General features: G+C 52.8%; 6 protein-coding genes across 6 annotated transcripts; 3 read left to right on the plus strand and 3 right to left on the minus strand.

Annotated features, from left to right (window-relative positions):
• Positions 1-947: 947 nt before the first annotated feature.
• K460DRAFT_376444 (cytokinesis protein sepA) lies at positions 948-6,271 on the minus strand (the record flags this gene model as incomplete). The annotated part of the gene is made up of 2 exons (XM_040934879.1): positions 948-1,715; positions 1,817-6,271. 2 exons carry the CDS (start codon positions 6,269-6,271, stop codon positions 948-950), a joined length of 5,223 nt encoding a protein of 1,740 aa, XP_040787424.1.
• A 698-nt stretch (positions 6,272-6,969) lies between these two features.
• Positions 6,970-7,730, plus strand: K460DRAFT_365806 (uncharacterized protein). Its single transcript, XM_040933252.1, has 2 exons — positions 6,970-7,076; positions 7,170-7,730. The coding sequence occupies exons 1-2, from the start codon at positions 7,050-7,052 to the stop codon at positions 7,614-7,616; spliced, it is 474 nt and encodes a 157-aa protein (XP_040787425.1). The 5' UTR covers positions 6,970-7,049; the 3' UTR covers positions 7,617-7,730.
• A 157-nt stretch (positions 7,731-7,887) lies between these two features.
• K460DRAFT_286359 (uncharacterized protein) lies at positions 7,888-9,351 on the minus strand (the record flags this gene model as incomplete). The annotated part of the gene is made up of 4 exons (XM_040928878.1): positions 7,888-8,013; positions 8,071-8,830; positions 8,954-9,129; positions 9,187-9,351. The coding sequence occupies 4 exons, from the start codon at positions 9,349-9,351 to the stop codon at positions 7,888-7,890; spliced, it is 1,227 nt and encodes a 408-aa protein (XP_040787426.1).
• Positions 9,352-11,286: 1,935 nt separating this feature from the next.
• Positions 11,287-12,571, plus strand: K460DRAFT_354734 (uncharacterized protein; the record flags this gene model as incomplete). Its single annotated transcript, XM_040931813.1, has 3 exons — positions 11,287-11,317; positions 11,391-12,370; positions 12,440-12,571. The coding sequence occupies 3 exons, from the start codon at positions 11,287-11,289 to the stop codon at positions 12,569-12,571; spliced, it is 1,143 nt and encodes a 380-aa protein (XP_040787427.1).
• A 2,205-nt stretch (positions 12,572-14,776) lies between these two features.
• On the plus strand, positions 14,777-16,129 carry K460DRAFT_99827 (uncharacterized protein). The gene is made up of 2 exons (XM_040938864.1): positions 14,777-15,490; positions 15,545-16,129. Exons 1-2 carry the CDS (start codon positions 15,107-15,109, stop codon positions 15,821-15,823), a joined length of 663 nt encoding a protein of 220 aa, XP_040787428.1. The 5' UTR covers positions 14,777-15,106; the 3' UTR covers positions 15,824-16,129.
• Positions 16,130-16,383: 254 nt separating this feature from the next.
• Positions 16,384-17,063, minus strand: K460DRAFT_416229 (uncharacterized protein; the record flags this gene model as incomplete). The annotated part of the gene is made up of 4 exons (XM_040937781.1): positions 16,384-16,404; positions 16,459-16,713; positions 16,767-16,824; positions 16,873-17,063. The coding sequence occupies 4 exons, from the start codon at positions 17,061-17,063 to the stop codon at positions 16,384-16,386; spliced, it is 525 nt and encodes a 174-aa protein (XP_040787429.1).
• Positions 17,064-18,238: the final 1,175 nt, after the last annotated feature.

The raw sequence follows: 18,238 nt of genomic DNA on the forward strand, positions 1-18,238 counted from the left end.
GTAGTTGCACAAAGGTAGCCATAAACTAACCTGGCTTCTACGGGTTCCAGTCGGCACCGAAAACACGATCTAGAAAAGGCAAGATCTTCTGAATACCATTTACCTACTTGGTCATACATTTACAAAGTTATAAAGCTTACCTCTCTCTCCTTCTCTCTGTCAAATTCAAAAAGTGTCTTACGCGAGAACGTCGCCGTAGGAAACGTGACAACGTGGTGCCTACCGATCCGCAAGTGGAGAGACTTACGAAGAACCACATGCGTAGTGTATTGGAAGATGATGGTCTAGATTCTAGTATAACCATGTGATTGACCACACCCATGAAAAAAGTGTAACACACCACGTACCATGCGTGCAACCACCACCAGACGATCAACCAACCAACCAACCAACGCCCTCAGCCCATGAGGCAAAAAGTTGAAAATCAATCGACAAGACGCGGAGAAGAGCAGGGAAGCACAGAAAGCACCCTGGTTTTGACGATATTCGCAAGCACGGTCTTGGCAAAATAGTAGAAGGGAAACCCCAAATCAAACTTCCCAAGATCATCTATTCAACTAGAAAAGATAGCTCAAACGCAAAAGGAAAAAAAGACCGAGCGTATGCCAGTAATAAGTCTTCACAAAACGCAAACGCCGCACTCTTGTAAATCACAACCAAGCAAACCAAACAGGACAAAAACCCCCCCCAAAAAAAACTCCGCTATGCTATCATCAGCAAAGCGCCAATGCAAACGAAAACAGAAAAGCCGAAAACCACAACAAACAGGCAAACGAATGATAAAACCCAAAGTTTAACAAAAAACAAGGTTGATATAAGTTTTGCTTCCAAGATTAAAAAATAATTGGCGATCGGGTATCAAAGTGTAGAGTCGAAACCATTTAAGCCCCCCACATTCCTCCCATTCCCTCCCTCCATCCATCCCTCCTGCCCGTCTTTCCCACATTTTACAACCGTTCCTCCGGCGGCGGCGTGGGCAAGTCCCTTCCCTTTTGCTCGGGGCTAGGTGGATGGACGACGGTGACGGGTGTATCAGGCCCTCTAGCGACGTTCTCATCCTCGTCGGCCGGGAATTCGAGTTCCTCGGGGATGGTCGACGGGCTCAAGAGGGCGCCGTCTTCGGTCTTGGTGGAACTAGCCTGCTGCCTGCGGTTCCGCCGTCGTTGGCGCTCCGTATCGGCGCTTTCTCGCCGGCGCCGTACACTGAGACTGCCGTCTTTGTTCAGGGACGAGCCGCCTTGGAGACCCTCTAGCATGGCGGCCGCGCGATCTGCAACATCTGCGTCGGTACCTGCGGGACTTGTAATCGCACCTGCAGCACTAGCTTCACTCTCGGCAGTCTCACTGGTAGGTGAGAGTATACCTTTCTCCTTGACTTCGCTACTTGCTTCCTCTTCCCCGCCGGCACCTTCTTCTTCCATGTTTACACCAATCTCGGGAATCTTCTGCCCGGATGCGACGCGTACCTGGTGCTTGTCCTTTAACCTTGCACGACGACGACGATCCCGTTGGTCTCTTGCCTCGGGTTTCGCCGCTCGTAGTTTCTGCAACAGGTCGTCCATAGCGCCGGTGGACGCGGGTGATTTGGGCGCGTCCGAATCTGAGGAAAGGGCGCTGGGTGAGAGTGGATTGGGGACTTGGGCGGCTTTGCGGCGCATGGAGATTTCGTTGCGCCGGTGTTGGTCTTCAAGGGCGGTGTTCTTCTCTCTGGACCTCTATTATTGAAGTTAGCAAACAAATCTCCGTCGAAAGCGTCGAAAATAAGAAGACTCAAGGCTGGGAAAGGGGAAGGGGTTGAATATAGAGAATGACTGACCTTCCACTCCATCACGAAATTCGCCAACTTGGCGAAAAAGTCGCGCCTCGCGCTATCATCGGCAGGATCCTCACCGTAGAATGCCATAATATCATCATAGCTCTTCTGCATATCCTCCAAAAATACGGCCATCTGTTCGGCCTTCCGTCTCGCCTCCTTCATACTCCTCTGTACCGTAATAGACACCTTATCCTCAGGGTGAAACTTACTAGGATCCGACAGATTACCAGCGTCAAGGGACATTTGAATATTCTTGATGTTGTCAATGTACTTCTTCGCATCGGTCTGGAGTTGCTCGACATTGATCTTTTGAGCAGTGATGACGCCGCTGATTTCGTCGGTGAAGCCTTCCCAACCAGAGTATTGGTTGCGAACGATGCGTTCCACAAGATCGGCGAAGGTAGATTCATTCTTGTCATCCTTCAGCATGCCTAACCTTGATAGGGTCGACAACTTGAAGCCGTTTGCTTGTTTGTTGGCGTCGTTCATGAAGTTACCAATATCGAGAATGAGTCCTAGGACACTGATCAAGGCAGACGAATCACGTAGGCTCTCGGATACGCGCGAGACTTCGAGAAGCTTATTGGAGATTTCGTCGTACTCGGATTCATAGGTGCGGGTAAGCGCGAGGGCCCTCATCCTACTCTTCCAGTAAGGATGTAGCTCATACGCGGTGTAAAGGAAGATCTGATCCTCTCGTGTAAGCTCGCTTGGATCTTGTTCGCGCTTACTTTCACCAGCATTGGGTCCAGTCCAGTCTTTCGAGTAAGGTGCCATGAGCTTGGCAGTGTTATCTGGTATGTCGCAGAAGTCGTTCTTCTGCAAAAAGTCCATGACTACAGTGTCGTCCAGGATCTTCTTGTCGCAGTGGATGATCATCTTTACAATATCTTCAACCGCATATGACGAGTACTTGGCCATGCTGATTTGGAAGTTGTGCATAAGGTCACGCGATATGATCTGCTTCTTGTCGTCTTTCTTTCCAGTCTTCTTGCCAATGGCCTTGATCTCTTTAGCCATGAAGAGCTTTTCCACCTCTTCGAGCACACCCTTCTTCGAAAGCTCCTGGTACTTCTCTTCCTTTTCTTCAGAGGTGAGACCTCGAGTTGCCCAAACAGTCGTCGAAGGCTGGTCAACCTTATCCCAATGGAGAGCCTTTAGCTTCTTCTTAGGCCGAGGTCCTGACAGAGCAGCACCAGATGGCGCGAAACCAGGAGCTTTTGGCATGAAGCCAGGGCGCTTCCCGCCAGGCATTGGTGGCGGAGGAGGTGGCGGAGGCATGCTGTCATCCCCAGGCATGGGCGGTGGTGGAGGGATTCCAGGCGGACCACCGAACCCAAGCTTGCCTGGCGGAGGAGGTGGTGGAGGCGGTGGGATATTAGCATTAGTGCCGGGCATGGGCGGTGGAGGAGGTATATTAGCAGGAAATCCGAGTGCACCGGGAGGAGGTGGCGGTGGTGGAGGAATAACAGGCTTCGCGGCTTCGCCATCTGCAGGCGTCTTGGGATCGGAATCAATGCTTGGATGGGAAGGTCCTGTTGTAACGCCGTCGCCAGCGTCCTCTGTATCTGAATCGTCATATCGCTCGACGTTCGAGGCGATCTCTCCCAGAAGAGCGTTGGCTGTCGAGGCGCTGAGCTTCGGCTTGTGCAAGGTTATGAGACGAGGTTGTTCGATAACCATGTCCTCATCATCTTCTGACATGACATCTTCTTCACCGATCTGGCCAGGGAGGCCAGGAAGCGGTTTCCTGCGTGGTATACTACTTTTCCCTCGTCGTATTGATCCGAAGTTGTTTGTGTCGAGATCACCGAAACTTTGGTCTTGCATACCAGCAGCCATGTCACCCTCCATCTTTTCTCTCAGTTCCCTCAACTTCTCGCTCGGCTGCATCTGCAGCGTTTTGCCCTCTAGCGTAGCTTGCGTCCTTGCTCTCTGCAGCTGAATTTCGAGCCTGTTCATCAATCGCTCGCGATCCATGATGCCCTGCATCTGCGCAGGATCGGTTGTCGACAGTCCATCCTTCCCTGACTTCTTCGCTGCAGACGCGGCAACATCTTGAGCATCCCTAAGCATCAAGTACAGCTCGCGAGTCTCCAATTCATTACGTTGCAACTCTTGCGCCCGTATTCTTTGCACCTCTGCAAGCTCGGCCTTCATCTGCTCGACTTGTCGACCACGGAGCTCGATAATGCGCTCTTGCTCAGCCAGCTGTTTCTGCAGTTTCTGAACTAAGCCATCTGCGCCGAGCTCGAGTTGGGCTTTCATTTCATCGCGCTCAGCAATCGCCGAGTCGGCAATTTGGCGTGCTTCGATCGCCTCATCTCGCACTTGTCGGGCCTCGGAATCGGTATACAGTTTATCCAACAGGGACTGAACAGTAAAGTTCAAGCTCTGCTTTAGATCCATGTCTGGCAATCTGCGGTCCATAGCCACGTAGCTCAGCATCTGATCCACCAACTGGAACATTCTCTGCCGATCCTCGCCTTCAGTATCTCGCATAAGCAGCAAGTGTTGCATGGACGAGATAAAATAATCCTGCGTCCTGCTACCGGCAATCTTGTTCATGATAGCGTCTGCGATCTGTGAGGGATCGTTTAAGTCCTTGGTTTCGCCTTCGACGCTATCTACCATGGAGCTGTTCTCCTTTTCGAGGAAGTCTTCGTAGTCAATGGCCTCGTTGGCCATGTACCGTTCAATTTGCTTGTCGATGACCTCGTACTGGAAACCTTCCATTTTCTTGAAAATACGCTTGATGCCACATCCTGTGAACTGCGCACGAATGTGCATCCTGAGCTGTATGTCTCGCTCTGGAGCGTCCACGACCATGTTGATGAGGAAGAGGGTGGCGATTGCATATTCCATCAACAAGTTCTCCACGCCAATGCCTCCGCTGCGTACTTCGTCTGAGGCGCCAACCATAGAGCCCATCTTGCCGCGGCCGTCGACAGTAACTTCCACCATGCGCATCCAGGCATCGAATCTACTGCTTTCGCCATATTGCGCCTTGAGGTTGTCGAGCGCTTGGAGAACCTTCTCGTGTCCAGACCCTTCGCCCCAATGGCAGAGAAACGTCAAGACGTCCGAGACAAGTTTTCTTGTGTTGAGGCGTGGGGATATCAAAGAACTGCACAGCGCTTGAATGATGGATGGATGGTGCAGGGCGTTATCTGCGCCATATTTGTTGTTCATCAACGCCTTCAAGCATTTGATGATTTCGTACTCGCGCTCCACGTCGTTCTCCGCCTTCTGCGCCATAACGCTGGGTGGAGGAGCCGGCCCTTGCCCCTTCCTGCGATTGATCTTGGTGAGCACATTCGTGAGGGCGATTTGGCCCTGCGCTTCGATGAAGCCCCTGACCCAAGCGATTGGCTGTGTCCTTAAGCTGATTTCCAGACTCGACATTTGCTTTATGGTAATCGAGTTGTCCATGACCTTCTTGACATACCACTCAGGCGATCCCTCCTCTTCGGCCCGCATCAAGATATCTGGGTTCGCACCACCCCCATATGTTATCCGCTGCGTCTGCGTCTGGCGCTTCTTTTCTTCATGCTTGAGCTCTGCCAATTTATCCTGGTAGACCAATGTCCACTTCTTATCAATCTTGTATGCCTCCATCTGGCGTTGCGCCTGCTCGGGCAAGCTCTTATATCCCCGCTTCACCATGAGCTTCATAAACTCCTTCTCTACAACATGGTCTGGTGGTCTTTGTATCGAGGCAGTCGAGGAGGACGGTGACGACGAATTGTGGTGCATCATGTGGCGGTGCGAGTCGCGGGGAGTGGAGGCCGCCGTGGGGAGCAAGCTCCCCGCATCAAGGCCAATTGACGAAAAGGTGGACTGAGAAGGATTCTGCGGGAAGAAGATATTGCTGCTGCGACTCTTGGAGTCATTGCTGTAGATGCTCGCCTGGTCCGAGGAGGCGCGCGTGTTGTTGGACGAGTCTGTTGCCGCATAGTAGCTATAGTTTGGATTCCTGTTGGGCTCTCGCGTGCCCCACTGCTGCGTGGACACGCCGCGGTCGCCAGGTTGGCTCGAGGCAATGGTCTGCGTGTGCGTGTGCGGTGGGGGGCGCGGCGGCGGAGTGCTATACCCATTCTGGGGCGTCGAGGGCGCGGTAAAGACTGGGTACTGGTGAAAGTCTCCGCCGCCCTTGTTGAGGTGGTGTGGCAGCGGCTCGCCCATTCGTGCTGTGTCGTCTCGCGGGGGGTCAATGGATGATACGGGGCCGGCTCGCGCAAAGATGCCCTCTGCTACCAAGGATACAGGCCGATCGATTGAGGCGGCTGAGGTGCTGTGTCTATGGGAGTGCCGTGAAGACTGCGAGCCATACGAGCTCCCCGGCGGGCTGTCGGTGGTGGAGGTGACGGGTCTCTCGTTGCCAGCTTTATCCTTCTCCTTGTGCCGTCGCCCAAAGAACTTGCCGGCGGATGATTGCCGACCCTTGCCATCCATCCTATGCGAGTCTGATATACCCTGTGGTGGCGCCCGTGGAGCGCGCCGCCCAACCGTGTCCTCCTATCCACCTTCCCAATGTTCGATGCGCTGCGATGCTATGCGGTATGCTGTCTTCGACCGAGCCCGCGTAGTCTGTAGCCGTGCTGGGCTGGCTGCCCGTCGAAATCTGCTGAAACGATAGTGCGGGGCGCGAGACTGGGTATCTGAGGTGGGAAGAAATGCCTCGAGGCGTTGTCAAGGGTGGGCAAGGCGGGCCGCAGGTGAACTCGGGAAGTGGCCGCGTTCCTACGACTTTAGCGGCTCTTGTGTGACTACCGAGAGGTAAACATGAAAGTACGGGGCCTTTTCAGCAGCGAACGGGTGCTGCAACGCGGTATAGGGCTGCTCCGCATGGGTTTCGAATAGGGCATGCTGCACGCCATGGTCTCTACGGACGTCCGCTTTGGGATGCGATCCTCCCCTGAGACGTGCCCTGCCTGGCCCGTGGTGGCGCACCAGGAGGCGCAAGCGTCGTTGCTTGCTTGCCCATACGGCGAACCTCTTCGCTTTCGACCTCTGCAGCGCACTGGGGGGAACATATTCGCGTGGCGTAGCAGGCACAGGCACCGGCACAGTTCCTGCAAGTAGGCGCTCAAAATACTTTGTCCACACCTGGCGCATGCTGTGTCTCATCGCGCCAGCCCAACAGCCCCCCGGATCTTGCGTCAGCTCTGGGAGAACAAAAGGACGCGCACCACCAGCCTAGCCGGCATCGCTATTACATGCAACCACAGCCATGGCGGGTTTTATGCATTTCCTCAAGGTGCGTTCGCGTTGCAGTGGTAGCGACTCTACGAAACATGTCATGTTGAGTCGATGCAGGAGATGTCTCCCAACATGCTAACCCACTCTCCAGACCATCTTCGTACCACTCTTCCTGGCCGCAATCCTCTACGTCCTCCTCGCCATGATAATCCTCCCCTTTGTACGCCGCCACCGCAGTCGCTACAACCAGTACCTGCCCATGCCCACTGGCGTCCCAGCCTTCGCGACATCAGCCTCCTGGCGAACCAAACTGTCCGACGCCTTGTACAATCTATTCGCGCCCTCAGCCTGGGGACGGGACCGCACGGTCATCGACGGCAGTGGACACCACGAGGACGAGCTGTTTGACGACGAGGAAGGCGAGGGTATGGTCGGTTTTGAACCTATTGACGATAGGAGAAGGGAGGCCCTGGAGCAGCGCAGGAGTATGATGGAGGAGGAGAGGCGGCTCGGGAGGGAGCTGGAGGAGGGGTTCAAAGACGATAGTGAGGATGAGCACGAAGATGAGAGGCGGCGGTCCCTTTCGCGGAATCGATAGGTCGATGTATACAACCCAGACAGCTGCCTAGATGCATAGGTGTAACTTTACTTCAAAATACACTCTTCAGATATATATTTCTTATTGTCTGCAATATTTCAAATTCACTTCTCCCTATACCGTTTACTTTTTCACGTTTCTTCACGATCGCTATGCAAATAGGATGAGTTCAAGTGGATATATTTGTTTTCATACACTGCCAGATACCCTCTGACTCGCTGGAACCTGCAAAGAAATTCGTCCGAAAATGCTTGGAAAGAACATGAATCGTTTACTTGCGCTGGCCATACGCCTTGGTGGCGTAGTCGCCCTTGTGGACGATGAGGTCCTCGGGCCTGTAGTTTTCGCGGCCGGAGAAGTACTCGTCGAGGATAGCCTTGGTGCCATCGGCGTAGCGCTGGGACATGTTAGCAACTTGAAAGCGGACAGAATACCATGTATGGTGAAGACATACCTTTTGCGCATCGATCGAGGTACCAGACATGTGGGGAACCATGGCGTTGCCTCCACCCCAGGGGTTCTGGGCGTAGCGGAGCGGGTGGTCCTTGGGGGCGGGCTGGGGGAACCAGACATCACCACCATATCCACGGAGGTGGCCGCTCTTGAGCGCCTCAGCAACGTCCTCCTTGACGACAATGGCGCCACGGGCAGTGTTGACGAGCCATGAGCCCTTCTTCATCTTGGAGAGCAACTCCTTGTTGAAGAGACCGCGGGTCTTCTCGTGAAGTGGGCAGTTGATGGTGACAACATCGCACTGTGCCAACATCTCCTCGAGGTTCTCGACCCTTCGGCAGCCAATCTCCTTCTCCTTCTCGGCAGAGAGGGGCTGGTAATCAAAGTACAGAAGCTCCTTGCAGTCAAAGGCCTTGAGACGGCGCAGCACACGCTCGCCAATACGGCCAACGGCAACAGTACCAACGACCTTGTTCTCGAGGTCATACTCGTTCTTGGCGACCTCAGCGACGTTCCACTCACCCTTGACGATCTGCTCGTGAGCGGGAACGAAGTTGCGGACAAGAGTCAGGATAGTCATAACGACGTGCTCAGCGACGGAGACGACGTTGGAGCCCGTGACCTCAGCAACGGTGACACCGCCATTGGTCTTGTTTGCGGCGTTGAGGTCGACGTGGTCGGAACCGATACCAGCAGTAACGGCAAGCTTCAGGTTCTTCGCCTTGGCAAGGCGCTCTGCTGTGAGGTAACCGGGGTGGAAACTATTATTGTAAATTGATTAGCCGGTGCTCGTGCAGATGATGCTTCCCACGCTAGCCCGTCCATCACACCGGCAGCATGGTGGTGGGGCATTTTAGCGACGATGCGGGGTAGCTTCGACGTACGGTGTGGTGATGATGACCTCGGCGTCAACAAGGTGCTTGTCGAACTCTGAGCCCGCACCCTCCTTGTCAGAGGTGGTGACGAGCGTGTGGCCTTGGTCCTCAATCCACTTCCTGATGCCAAGCTCGTTCTCAGTGGTTCCGAGAAGCTGGGGCTCCTGCTCGGCGTGGATGCCGCCCTTTGAGCCATGTCAGTCGCATTGCCTTGGTGTTGCCAGTTTCTGAGGGACACTTACATCGTAGAGGACGAGAAGAACTTTGCCCTGTTGTGAAGCAGTCGAGGTTAGCGTTCTGAAGGCATTGGGTTGTCGCAGAGACGAAGTCAATCGAGGCCCGGCGCGTGCACCAAGGAGGGAGGAGGCAGGGCGCGCAAGGCGAGAAGCTGAGCGGAGAAATACCATTGTGAATTATTGAACTGAGAAGAACAATTGAGGCTCCGCAGAGGATATATACTAGGAGCTGGAAAGGTACTGGAGTACTTGTTCTAACACGAGAAGTGTCAGCCAATGGCCCTGCTGCCGGCAGATGAGGGGTACGGTACAGGGCTGGAATACCTTTTGCGGCTCCGAATGTCGTGCAGGAATTTGCGAGTCGTATTTGTACAGAAGAGGACTGATGGTACGTGAGCATTTGAGGGGTAGTGAGGGGCTTATATATTCCAAGAAAAGGTACCCACAAAGAGCCTCTGGCTTGACGTCGAGCATGCCGTTAATCTTGGGTCACTCGGCCCACGACACACGGCCAGGCCTCCCCACTTGGTGGTGGGCAAATGCGCACAACAACTGGTTGCTCCCGTGTGTATGCGGGCACGCCGGTAATGTTTGGATTACTTTGCGCCGTAGATGATGCGGGGTCGCATCCAATGGCGCCAGCCAGTCCCTAGTAGGCGCCAGGGGAGATTCTACTGACATTTTACCCGTTTAGGGGCTCTCGAGGCTTCGCCGATGCCCCCCTAGTGTAGTTCCTGGGCTGTGGGTCAGCAGGGTGGTCAAACTAGAGGCCAATTGCATGCCTGGGTGGAGCAGGAGGTACGTACATGGAGCTCCATACGCCGGTGTAGTAGCCGGCCCCTAATAATCGTCTCCGTTCCGACGACGTTCCGAAGGGCTGCACTGCGGAACTGTGGAGGGGCACCCCAGGCAAACCACGATGCCATTGCTGTATACGTCTCTTTCACGATTCTAAATCCGCCCTCATTTCTTTTTTTGGGCATATCTACGTCCTGGAGAAAGTCTCCTCAGGGAACATACGCATAGAAGCCAACGACGCCACCAACGGCTCACCAGTACTGCTATCACATCTTCGCAAACAAGCGGGGTGGTGAGCCGTGCAATCTAGATGCTAATCTGCGACGGAAGGCCGTCCGCGGCATAGGGCAATGGCGTACGAGTTACGGAGGGCCACGGTTGAACTTCGCTACGTCTGCGGCTGCGAACTGTCGCCGTCGAAGCTCGGAGGTATTGCGGGCGAAGCGTGCAGAAAGCGCGGAGAAGAGGGACAAGATTCGGATTAGCCGGAGGATCTCTGGAGATTGTTCGCTATCGACTCGGCGGGTCGCCTCCGATTCGGCGCCAGATAAATACGCGCCAGTCTCGCGTCGGGAGCTACGCATCTGTTGTCCCAATACAGACCAAGTGACCTGACAACGTCGACTGCGCACTATTGGAAACGGTTCAAGGAAGGATACCTATCTCTTCAACCGACAAATCGTGCAGACAAATCGTGAAGAGTTTATCCATCGCCCCAGCTCCCTCGGGACGCGTCTGCCGCGAGGCAACGTTGATACGGCAAGGAACAACAATATTAGACGGCGGCCCATCGCACACCCCTCTCGCGACTGTTCTGCGACACAAGTGCCAGCGACTGGTAAAGCTTGCGCCCAGTAATTCCAGTCTACTCGAAGCACATTCGACTGCGGTGTTGTCCTGAGAGCAGCGCCAACGCGAACACGCCAGCCACCGCCGTTATCGCAGCGCGTGACCGTTGCCGACTACGTGACATCATCCTCCACGTTCTGAGCCCCTCTCAAACCTCCGATTTTGATCAGAACGTACCTGAGAACGACGGAAGAAGGGATTAACAGAAGTAGGTATAGAAGGTGGCATGGCAGTCTCTGCAAGCAGCTCGATCCCGTTGATTTTGGACCGAAATGTCAGAGCGCCCCGCACGGCCACCTGAATTAGTAGTCGACGTCCAAGAATCAAATCTCTTCCGTCTCTTTCATCGTCAGACCAAATTCAGAACAAGGACCTCACTTCTACCTTGCTAACGCCCCTCCATTACCATATCTCAATCCACGAAGGGTCCTTCATCGATAACAAATTTTGCAAAGCGACATGTTGACTTCACGAAAACGCAAGTTAGCCGGTAGGTTGCAACCGCGTATCGACAGGTGCATTCGAAAGATCTAACGTGATAGGCTCACCTGAAATGTCTACAGCACGAGGATTGGAAGTGGAAGTAGAGGTGATTCATAAGCAAGGAGACGTTCTACTCCAGCTTGGAAAGCCTGAGCAGCCGATACGCAAAATCCTAGTTTCTTCTACGGCCCTCAGTTTTGCCTCGCCTGTCTTCGCTGCCATGTTCGATGGTCGCTTCCTCGAGGGCGAATCTTTGTCTCAAAATTCGCCACCGACAGTCTCACTTCCTGAAGATGATCCAGAGTCCATCGTCATTATCTGCAAAGTGATCCACATCCAGACCTCCAAGTTTGCTACGAAGATTACAGCTACAGCCTTGGCAAATGTCGTAATCGCATGCCACAAGTACGATTGTTTGGATACAATGCATGCGTGGGGATTGGTATGGATCGCGGCACTCCTTGAGACTCCAGATGATCCAGGGTTTGAAAAGACCTTGCTGGCTGCATACCTACTTGACCTGCCGCATGAGTTCCACAAAGTGTCCCGAAGCCTGGTTCTCGATCGCGCCAGTCCGTTCAGCATCACGACCGCAGCGCACGGCCACGATTTCCTTCCCACCCGCTTGCTCGAGCGTATCCTGAGCGATTTCCATGATGTTCAGAAACGAGCAATTGCCGCCATTTGCAAGGCAGTAGCCGTCAGAGATGGAATCGATTATTCCGGAGTAAATATAACCTTATGTGAAAGATTGGTCTGCGATTTAGGACTGCAGTGCATCGGCTTGTTCATCGTAAATCTTCAACTTGGTGGTCTTTGGCCGATAGGCGCACACTCAATCACACATATCAGGACTGTGGTGGCTCAGATGGATGGACTCAACCCTCCAGCAAAACTGTGCCCAGATCCCGACTGTAACTGTAGATCTGCGGGCACCATGAAGGAGGACCTTTTGAGCGATATCGGTCTCATCCATTACTCAAACTCCAGAGGTATCTGCCTGGACTGTGTCCAGGCCGATGCGGCTGGAAAGACGGTTGAAAATACTGGCAACTGCCGGGTCAGTCATTACCGTCACTTGCGTCTGTCATCTCCTTAGCTACTTCTAGACAGCACCGAGAATTCGTAGCTGGGGAATTTCCCTGGATACCAGATTGAGGAAGAGCGACTGACAGTTATGTCCGTCAAGCTCTCGACTATCGACGTCAGTCGTATCAGCGCGAACACTTTCCTTCTCCAACTCGCACATTCGTTGATTTAGTCTTGCGGACGAATTCTTTACGTGAAGTTCCATGCAACAGACTCCAATAACACATATTAATAATGTATCCTTAAATTCTTTCCCCACGAGACATGCGAGAGCATAGGACCTCAAACCTCTCAGCTCTTCACCACCCTACTTTATCTTCAGCCATCGGTGTCCTACTTCTCGCGATAAGAACATGGCCTCCAACATCTTCGCGTTTATTTTCGATATATATCTAATGGTGTTCAAGTTATACTGTGTGGTTATATAGTTCTATGAATGTAACTATTCTCTATGTACATGTTCCTTTCACGTTGGAAATTACTTGCTATCGAGATATAGGCCAAACTATGCGCCACCTCGCAAAACGGTATTCATCATCATCGCTCTAGCAGTCCTTCCCTTATCCGCTATGACCAGCTTTCCAACACGCACCCGAAAGCCACTCTGCCTCGTGAGCGGTACCAACACGTGTGTTCTCAACTACAATTCACACTTCTCGATCCCCTCCTGGAAATCATCAACACAGTGAATCTCCGCGACCTTCAAACTTGGCGTGCGCGCCTTTGATACATCACAAAGCTTCTTTGCCTGTAGTGGCATTATTTCACTGCATAGCTAAAGACTTATCTCATCAAACGTGCAAGGCTGCACTTCGAACGCTATAAAGCCAGGGATTGATCTCGCCCATCGTATTCCTCCTCAAACGGCGTAGAGTTCATATCCAGTCCGTCATACACAGGATGATACGTCAATGGCCTAATTCTCCACGGATCTTAGTACCGGACATCGTACTTGCGTACCCCGCTGGTGTACATATTACTCAGGCTCCTAATCCCAATAGGGAGATGGAGCAACGGAAAAGCGTTAGGATCGTACCTGCGAGGCCTTGCAGCTTGCAGTTTCCCGTGGCGTCCTTGGATAAGCTGGAACAGCTGCTTTATTATGAAGGACTTCTACAGTAGACGAAGTAGCGCTGGCGGTGCCACGTATCTGCGCAGTATGTATCTATGATGTCCGCAGGGCGGCGGGAAGAAGTAGCGCCACGCATACTGTGGTAGGACATGAGGCGCAGTGCACAGCGTGATTGTAAACGTCGCGACACGGCCTAGAGAACGTAGCAGTCCTTCTTCGAAATGATGCTGCAGATTGCAATCTGGACATGCGCATGTCGGGTTGAAGAGAGGAAGTGCAAAACAAGCTCGTAAAGGTGGTAAGACGTGTTGTTGTTTGGACAGTATTGTTGTAATACCTTTGACGGAAAAGAGTAGCATGTATGCTTCAAGTGGCATGATTAGGTTAATGGCTTCGGACTTCGAGGTCAATATGCAAGGGCTCCGAAGCGCTAGGAAAGATTATGCAATGAGGACATGATAGCTTGTGTAACGAATGGGAGATCAACAAGCGTTTGTGGAGTCCAACAGGCGTTCGTGTTCGTATGGCGGGGATGCATGAACGCATGGAATGCGCGTTTATCCGCGAGGCGCGAGAGAATAGAAAGACTGTAGCCTGCAGTGTGGAGTGTGGAGTTGTAAGAATAGCTAACCTAATAAATCTGTCGCGTCATGGCAGAAGGAAGTGAGCTAGGGTTTAGGAAAACATTCATCAACGCCAATCAGACCTATTTCCTCAACTATAACAAAAACCACTGCCCTTCGACGACAGCCCAGATGTTCCGAAATAGCAGAACGCGATGTGAAGTCTGGCCGTCAATGGCCGTACAGCCGCGTAGCACAAGCAACCCGAAGCGACCCGCCAACCAATGTTAGCTGCACACCCCTCGTCAACGCCTACCTCTTCGCACGCCCTCGACGTCAACCTCCGTATCCCACCAGCCCTCGACATCACGCTGACAGATGTCTGACCAAACGTCCCGGAGTATTTGGCTAAACACGCCGCCTGTTACGACGACGATAACGCGTCTCCCCCTCCATACATCCCCCGCCCAGTTTGGGCAATCGGTCGTCCTGTCTCGCATGTGGCTGCACGGTGGTGCTACTCACATGCCCGCTTATCCTGTGTACGACGGCTAAGCCCTAGGAATCATTTCAAATCTGCTGCACTCTCTCATTCCTTGGCTGTCCCATGCTGTGCAACCCGTTGATATTAAAGTACAGGGACCGGGCTCTGCGCATACTGTTTCGTTTCCGGCTGTTTCGACTTCTTTTTCCCTCCGCTTATTGTGCAGCGAACGAGTACTTACCGTTGCGATAAAAACAAAAGAGGGGATCCGAGACACGTCGACTGGGGTTGCCTGGGCTGTAGCAATAACTTATCGTGCGAGTCAGAGAGGGTGATTGGGCGGAAAAGTGTCAGGAAGGTGGAAGATCTTTGGCTTTGTGTTCCCCGCTGGGGTTTTGGCCAGGTACTAGTACCGCTCCTTGTGGTAAACACCGCTTCAACGATTTGCTGAGGGCTCTGGATAAGCTTTCTAATTTCCACGTTTTCTTCCTTTCTGGTAGCGAGACGGTCCGTATAAGAAGCCTGGACCCATATCCAACTTAGCCACTGCGACCTCTATCACCGACCCCTCTCTACGAAAACATCACGATGAACAGCCTTCTCACCTCCCTCCTCGTTCTTCTCTCCTTTGCGCGCTCATTCGCGCACGCAGGCGTCTTGCAAGGGGACTTCACCGGCATCGGCCACATCTACGTTCTCAAATCGTCCGACTGGCGGACCGCGTCTCCCAAGTCGAAAGTCGGCTGCCTTGATAACCATGGCAAGTTTGTCAAGGACGATAAGAAAGACGACTGCGGCGTCTTCTCCCGCTTGAACGAGTTTCCTTACACGCTCTCCAGCAAGGTGGGCAACTGCACGTTCGACGATGAGACGCAAGAGAAGAACAGCGATAGTCATTACGGCCAGATGGACTATGCGTGGAACTGTAACAAGGGGCACAAATCGGATATCTATGACGAACTATATACAATCGTGAGTCCACAACGCATCCTACTATAAAAGAACCCAATAGCTGACAGCTCCTAGGACGGCTTTCCATACGCCTTTCTCTGCTTCGGCGATGTAGCTTGCTTCTACGACGCCAAACGCACCCCTTCCGTGGGCGACGCTCTTCCTCTCTGGCAGTTTCGCTGGGGTTCCGAGCAGCGCGGCATCACGCCAGGACATGTCCAGTTGCAGTTGCTGTGGCAGAAGATTGGCGATCTGCCAAAGCGGGAGGGCGAACACGCGGCGATCCCAGGCCCGAGGGTGCGGCTTCAAGACGGGGCGCAGCTCCCACTGCGGGGCGGGCGGGCGAGAGCTTGATGCGGGCAGCGCTGGGAAACGGAGTTGTTGACGGCTTTGAACTGTAAATGTGCATCAATACCAAGATTCAACACTCCGGAACCGTGTCTGCCTATGATTAACCGTTTATCTCCAGCCATCAACTAAGCTTTCTGGTGTTGTGCATGCAACAAGAAAGACCCGACGCCTATTGGTACAATGCAGCTGTACCTTGCAGTTTCAAAGGTACACCACATACTCGCCTTGCATTTGGGAATGGTACACTGAGGTGCATAATCACGTCACGCTACATTCGTATGCATCGTAGTGCAAAGGAGAAAGGTCTAGATTGCTATGACCGATTACACGAGGGCACCCAGTAAATATCGCTCAAATAATAGGACAATCTCCTATGCGCCTACTCTTTTGTCTATCCGCCTGTAATGAAACTTGTACCGTCTACCCCAGTATTATGACCCTAGGTCTTCATCTAGTCATCTATTATACCGCTAAAGAAGAAAGAGGGGACGACTTATCATAGTGTAGCGGAGTTGTAGGATTCGTCATCGAGGCGCCGGCCGAGAGGCAAGGTCATATGGCGTTCAATTGGAAGAAGGTACCTGCTAGTACACAGTTAGCTCAACTTCAATCACTTAGACATGGACACCGATACGTACCCACGCAGCAGACTTCAGCTCCTTAGACTCGTCGTGCTCAGTAGTCTCGAGGACCATGACAGGCTTCTTGTCCTTGCTCGAGTCGTGCGGTGTAGTTGGAAGCGTGTCCTTGCCCTTGGTGATGACCGTCTCATCGGTGCCGCAGATGTACGAGCCATATTTGCTCTTGTGTACGTGGGCGTAGACGTCTTGGACGTCACCCGGGCCGTTCACGGTGAAAGATGAGCTGTCGCTGTCTTGTTCGCAGCCCTCAGTCTATCAACCCATTAGCGCATGACTCATTATTCACTAAGTGTGGGCGTGGCTACCGGATAGAAGGTGCAGGAAGCCGTCACGCAGACCTGCACCGACGCAATGTTCCCGTCGCTGGGATGGGTTAGCTGGTTGCTGCTTAGAAGTGAGGGGAGATCTTACAAGGGCATGCACTTAGGCTCTGCTTTGAGTGCTAGGAGGAAGGAGGCTTTCCCCCCGTACCCTGGCTCAGTGTAGACAGCACCTACGTCGCGGACGAACTCGTCGTTGATCATGCCGGTGTGCGGGAGAGATGCGACGAGCGTCATACTAATCAAGCAGAGCATGGCGAATATGCGGAGTTTGACGCTCATGGCTGTGGTGAGTGCGACTGTATATAGGTAGATGTCTAGATGCAGATGAGAACGATGTCGGTTATGCTTGAAGTACCGCGGTATTTTGACCAGTGGGTGAAAAATTTGCAAGCGAGGGTGGAGGTGTGTGGCAGGAAGTCGTGAAAGAAGCTTTTAACCCGAGAGCGCGCTTGGGACAGGTAGGGTGGAAGCGGCGAAAGTGAGCGTGAAGCCGTAGGGACGTGATGGCGCTCATGTACCAGGTGCCCTCCTGAGCGCCTTCCTCTTCACAACATTGCTCCTATATCGGCCCTCTAACAGCCTGTTGTAGCTCGTTTGTTCCTTCTTTAATCCTCGAAAAAGGATAGCGTCTCCAAAGAAGGACTCCGAGTTCCAAGTATGACGGTGAGTGAGTTTGTGGGTATGCAAGCCTCGAATCATGCGAGGTTTCTATGAAGGAACGGGGACAAGAATGGCCTGTTTCGATGACTGGAGATGACTGGAGCGAATTTTTCTCACAGTATGGGTACCATGAACGTACTGTAGTCTTTTTAGCTGTATATACCCCCTGACTCAACTAGCAAGATGACTCTGAAGTCTCCGTAAGTCATCCTGGGTTGCCGTTTATTCGGTAGAAGACTTGAAGGATTTAGTGCCTGCGGCAAGCCCTGAGCTGCCCATAGCTTTCTAAGAGTAGTGAACACCTTGCAATTCTTTACACACCGCACAGACAGACTTCATGTGAACATCCTCAGATAGCAAGCGGCGCATGACCACCGCCCTGTGCAAACTCAAACCCGCGCCAAATTCTTTGTGACAAAGTTGACCGATACATACCGCCTTCTCTTCATGATTGAACGTGCTTACCTACATTGATTGTAGCTGGGCATTTAACCGTGCTCTAGTCGTAGCGATATGGTGGAGATACAGTTAGTTGTAGCGACACAGATGTGATGAAGCTGCCACTATAATAAGGTTGAAAAGATTCTAGATACTTATAATGAAGCAATAGCATTGCAGACGATACTGCTGAAGATGTGGTGGCTGTTGGTGGCTGACTAGCTTGACTCTTCTATTGGTTCATCGTACAGGGTCCACCTTCAGTCATAACCTTAACTGTGCTCCGTCTATTCTTTACCAATTCCACAAATGAGTCCTATACATCACTTGTAATGAATCGCAGAGCAGAAGTCGAT

This window comes from Cucurbitaria berberidis, assembly GCF_010015615.1.
Source record: "Cucurbitaria berberidis CBS 394.84 unplaced genomic scaffold K460scaffold_3, whole genome shotgun sequence".
Taxonomy (NCBI): domain Eukaryota; kingdom Fungi; phylum Ascomycota; class Dothideomycetes; order Pleosporales; family Cucurbitariaceae; genus Cucurbitaria; species Cucurbitaria berberidis.